This window comes from Tigriopus californicus, chromosome 3 (genome assembly GCF_007210705.1).
Source record: "Tigriopus californicus strain San Diego chromosome 3, Tcal_SD_v2.1, whole genome shotgun sequence".
NCBI lineage: Eukaryota > Metazoa > Arthropoda > Copepoda > Harpacticoida > Harpacticidae > Tigriopus > Tigriopus californicus.
This window is the reverse complement of record NC_081442.1, coordinates 11042390-11047249: the sequence shown is the minus strand read 5'-3', so window position 1 is coordinate 11047249 and position 4860 is coordinate 11042390. Positions and strand designations below refer to the sequence as shown.

General features: G+C 45.4%; 1 protein-coding gene across 1 annotated transcript; it reads right to left on the bottom strand.

Moving 5' to 3' along the window:
- Positions 1–1099: 1099 nt before the first annotated feature.
- Positions 1100–4240, bottom strand: LOC131877775 (uncharacterized; the record flags this gene model as incomplete). The annotated part of the gene is given in 3 exon segments (XM_059223557.1): positions 1100–2060; positions 2563–3444; positions 4209–4240. Coding segments are annotated over 3 exon segments (1632 nt in total), but the record flags the coding sequence as incomplete, so codon positions are not given.
- Positions 4241–4860: the final 620 nt, after the last annotated feature.

Sequence of the window (4860 nt, the reverse complement as noted above, 5' to 3'; positions counted from 1 at the left end):
ATTAACCTTGACTTCATATTTGGAAGTAAATCTTGATAAGGCAAAAACTTTGTAGTTACAGTTTAAGAACGGGCGGACTGTGTTTTCATTGTTTTTAGATAAATACAAATCATTATAACTCCGCAGGGAGAGGTATAAAAACGCCAAAAATGTAAAAAGGGAGCGAAATTTTGCCGTTCTTTCTCATTTATTAAAGTCAAATATTATCATGACAAAATATTCAACCAAAATAAAAAGAATTCAAAAGTATGTTTCAAAGGTTTATTAAATGTTTCAAAATAAGTGTTTTTAGAGAACAATTAATGTTGACATTTCGCTCTCTTAGAAATGGCATTGCCTTTCCTAAGAGCTTCAAAACAAGTTCCGTTTTACTCGACCGGTTAATGAAAAGAGACAAAGAAACAAATAAACAATATTTGCGTCATCACAAAAGATTGGATGTACACAATCATTTTTAATCAAAAATAATAGCTTCTAAGTTCAAATTTGAACAGTCCCCCCACCCCGCGTGTCTTATCTGCTCCACGCCCATGTGAAGGTGCCTGACATTCTCAACGTGATGGACTGCAGCAAGACCATACGTGGTGTCCAGATCATCTTGACTATCTGAATGTGGATTAAGTTCATGCAAAGAGGAGAGATATCGTGGATTTCAGGATAAAAATCTTACATCAAATAAAACAAAAGACAAATTTGTCTTGATTCACTTGAAGTCCGCTACAGAACTGATCAAGGTGTAGAATTGGCCGCCCTTGTAAAGTTAAAAATGCCAAACCATCTTATCTGGACCAACCACCTACGCCGAAGGTAACATACATTGTCAATGGACGTTTAAGTTCAGTTGCCTTTGTACAAAAGGGAAGACATGGTAAAAAAATTTCACATTCACATTCAAACTTTGAAAACGTCGATGTTTGGACCCCATTCATTATTTCATATCAGAGTGGCTGAAGCCTGGCAATGATCGAAGGAATTGAGTTGGTAAATAAAATGATGTTCCCTTTCCGCTCCAATTTCTTCAGACCGGACCCCAACAACTTTTCCCAAATTATTCACCTTTTTAGCGAGAATGTTTTGATCTGACTTAGGAGGGACAATGTTTCATTATTAAGGCTTGTATTTGGGTCCTCATGTAATACATCACATAACAAGCCATGGTATTCGTTCTCGAAATCATAGTTTTCCAAGAGTCTGATGGGAATTGCAGAAAAAATGGATACACATAAATTTTCAAAATGGGCAAAATATGTTATTGAATTACTGATATCAATCCTTTCTAATCAAGATAATGTGCTACAAATTATAGTGTATGTGGATATCATCACAGCCATTTGTGCTTCGCTTAAATATTCTCGAGGTGCTCTCCGCGTATTAGGAGGAACATTTTCTTCCGATGATCAGGTTGGAAGATTCTGGACAACATCCGCTCCATCCGAGCTTTATCTGCGGCTCTTTCAGGAAAATCACTTTTGCGCGCTGCTTGAAGGTCCTCCGACTCTTCGGGATCTTCAAGAAACACTTCCCACGCAGTCTCTGACTTGAATCCCACTTGACAAGCTCGATCATGGTTGGACATTTGGCGGTAATTAAGGTTCCAACGTCGGTTGGCGTCCCGCACGGCTTCATTCTCGCTCCAGGGAGTATTTTGTTCCTCAGATTTTCTGGCCTCGATTGGGCATTGGAATGGACAGGTCTTGAACTCATCCGGGATATCTGTCCAGCAATGAGCGTCATCTACCTCGTCCCAATCGCTATCGTCATCATGCTCCGATTCTAGCTCATCTTCATCATCCGAGGAGTCGGAGGAGTCGTCGTCGGACTCATCGTTGTTGGCGTGAATGACAGATTTAGACGGTGGAACAACCGTGTTTGGGGCATCGCAAGAAAACTCAATGAATGATTCTTCCGAGGAGCACGTGCTCAAGGATCGGGATCGCTGCGACAATAAATGAATTCTGGGGTTAGGAATTAAATTAGGCGAGAGAGTGGTGTTGTCATCTGACTCCATAACAAATGAGCTATCGCCATCCAAATCGGACGCAGGCCAAGATTTTAAGTCCCTAAAATAAAAACAACATTGTTAGTTTAGAATTGGCTCCCTATCATTTTATAGATCATGTTCAATCCTTCTGGTTTAGGCGTTGGTGTCGCTCTACCTTGTAAATAGATATTGTAACTCCCATGCTCATTAAACAATTAATATAGGAAACGCTCTCTCCAAGTTTCGCTGGTATTTGAATTACTTGTGCCTGTTTTCTCTCTTTCTTCCTTTCCTCAATAACTTTTGCATTTTGAGAATTGGCTTAATCTGGTTTGGAGGTGCCGCTTCAGAAGCGATGTTTTTGAGCCAAATTGTGGCAAAACCATTCTCTACTTTCAATTCGACCGTTTTCCGTTGAAGTAATCAATCCTTAAACTCATAGTAATTACATAAGCCGAAACCCATCCGACACGTTGAGTAAGGCAATTTAGAGTGAGTTTCAAGGTATCAAACTCCCATTAATCTTGAGAGATCTCACGTCAAATACAAGCTCTTGATCATTGAACAAATCAAACACTTACTGGATATGATGGGTTCCAATAGATTCCTCTGACAAATTGGCGGCTGACAATGCGGGTTCCGGCACCCAGGGCGTTCCTTTCCGATTACATACGGACTTCAGGATGTCTTCTTTCGCCTGTTCATCCACAACGGGAGTCACACATGGAGAAGGGGCCTGGCTCTGGGTGGGAGTAAATTTATCCTTCTGCGGACACATTTCTGGCGAGAGCAATCCCGCTTGAGAAATGCTCGGATGGTCCTCGGATGAATCCACCACCGAAGATGTTTCAGATGCCGTGGCAGAACCCGAACCGCAAGATCCGGATCCAGTGGGTCGAAACTCAGCCGCATTCGGATTGAGAGGCACAAACGGTCGGGCATTCGGATTGAGAGGCGATGGGTAGATCGACGTCATGGTCTCGATCATCGAGCCCATTAGATGGTTCAGGCAATGACCCACATCCTGAGCTACCCAAGAATGGGCGGGCACAAACATGTTAGCAAGTTCGGGTTGAATTAGAGGTCTGCCCACTTGGAAGAGCTGCTCGGATCCGGCTTGAGGTTGACCATGCCAACGTTGGTATTGGCCGGTATTGAGATTGAAAGGCATTTGGTGGCCCATGGGGGTCTTGGCCACGGGTCGGGAGTTCGAAATTGGGTTTAGCACGGCTTTGCTCGGGCGAACGGCAGTCCGATGGGGGGCGTCCGAAGGATATTTTTTTAACCACTTGCTCTCTTGAGGTGTTTGCTGATGGGCGTGGAATGGCGCACCTGGTTGGCCCGAGTCGAGCTGCGATGGGCTGGGCATTTGACCCGTAGACGAGGATGACGTCATCATCATCGGATCATCTTCCAAAGAATGAAGTCTGACGAAACCACGCGGATTGGGCGAGGAATAGGATCTAAAAAGGAATTACATCATGAATAGTGGGTCACACACACATATTCAGACAACACTGACTGATGCACTTCTGAAGATTTCCTGCATATATTTTCCAGGACGCTGTCACCGGTCATTGAAGGCCAGAAAATGGATAAGCGGGCATACCTTTCGGATATCAACCCCTATTAAGTGAATCTGGGCCGTCTAAATGCTATGAATAATCTTTTGATCTAGATTATACATTACAATTTCATGTTTCACGATATCAATCGGCACAGTCTCTCATCTAATCTACAGGAACTTGCCTCTTTCATGTTATCAAACCTAACCCACTGGAGGGTTAACCGTAGGAACTAGGGGTGGCATTGCCAGCCATGGCAACTTTCACCTACTTCCAGCTACAAGTTACGCCCATCTTTGACCAGCTTAGCCATAGGGCCTCCAACTAGAAGTCGTGGGCAACACCATAGATCATATTAAAATCGGTTGCGTTAGGCTAGATCAGGTTCGGCCCAGAAACTGCCCCACCAGGTTCATCAATCACTGATTACGACCATACTATTCCGGTCGACCAATGAACACTCTGGTCAGTCATTGCCTAATATGACTCGCCAATTTGGTCGACGGGCGCAATCTGTATCCATTCCCTCAACATTCGTCGGTCTTACGGTTCACAACCGGAATGTGCTCGATTCAATTTCGGGGCTACCCTTCATCATTCCGGGGTCGATTCCCTTGGGACTTTGAAGCCCCGTGAGTTTCCGCCTCCCCTCTGGATCTTACCTACGAGTCCCCGGGCCCCAACGGGCTGAAGGGGGGCTAGCCTGAATTGGCTCAGGGCCAGTGCCTCCTCTTGATCCGGCTGACCAGTACATGATGGAGCTCGGGCCTAAGGTCCCACTCCAAAAACTGGACCACCAATTCTCCATGTACATACACTATTTATCAAACGGGACACACCCCAATCAGGCCCAAAGTCCGAAACTCCACGCCCCACTTGCATGGATAGCTGGCCCAATCGGAATCGTAATGATGAGAATAGCCCCGATGACACTCGGAATGACAGTCCCAAGTACAATGATCAGGTCTGAGAGGGCGATGGCCCCCGGATAAATCGGGACAAAACGGCGTGTTCGAGAGCTTAGGGACGCACAATGAGTGGTGGGTGGCCAACTGGGGCATGATGGGTCGAATTGGAACACGGCAATGACGGCTCATGGCTAACACGGGCAATGGGCGATGATCACACGTGGCACGGGCTGTACTATCATTCGCTGAGGCTCCATTTTGTTTGAGAACTGAGGACTAACTGAATGAAGTGAGATCAGGCCCACCATCAGCCCAGGGCTAGGACGGAGGGTGGCTGAACCGGCGGGTCAGGCTGGAGGAAAGCCTCAAGTTTGCGTTCCATGCATAACGCATCATAGATAGAGGG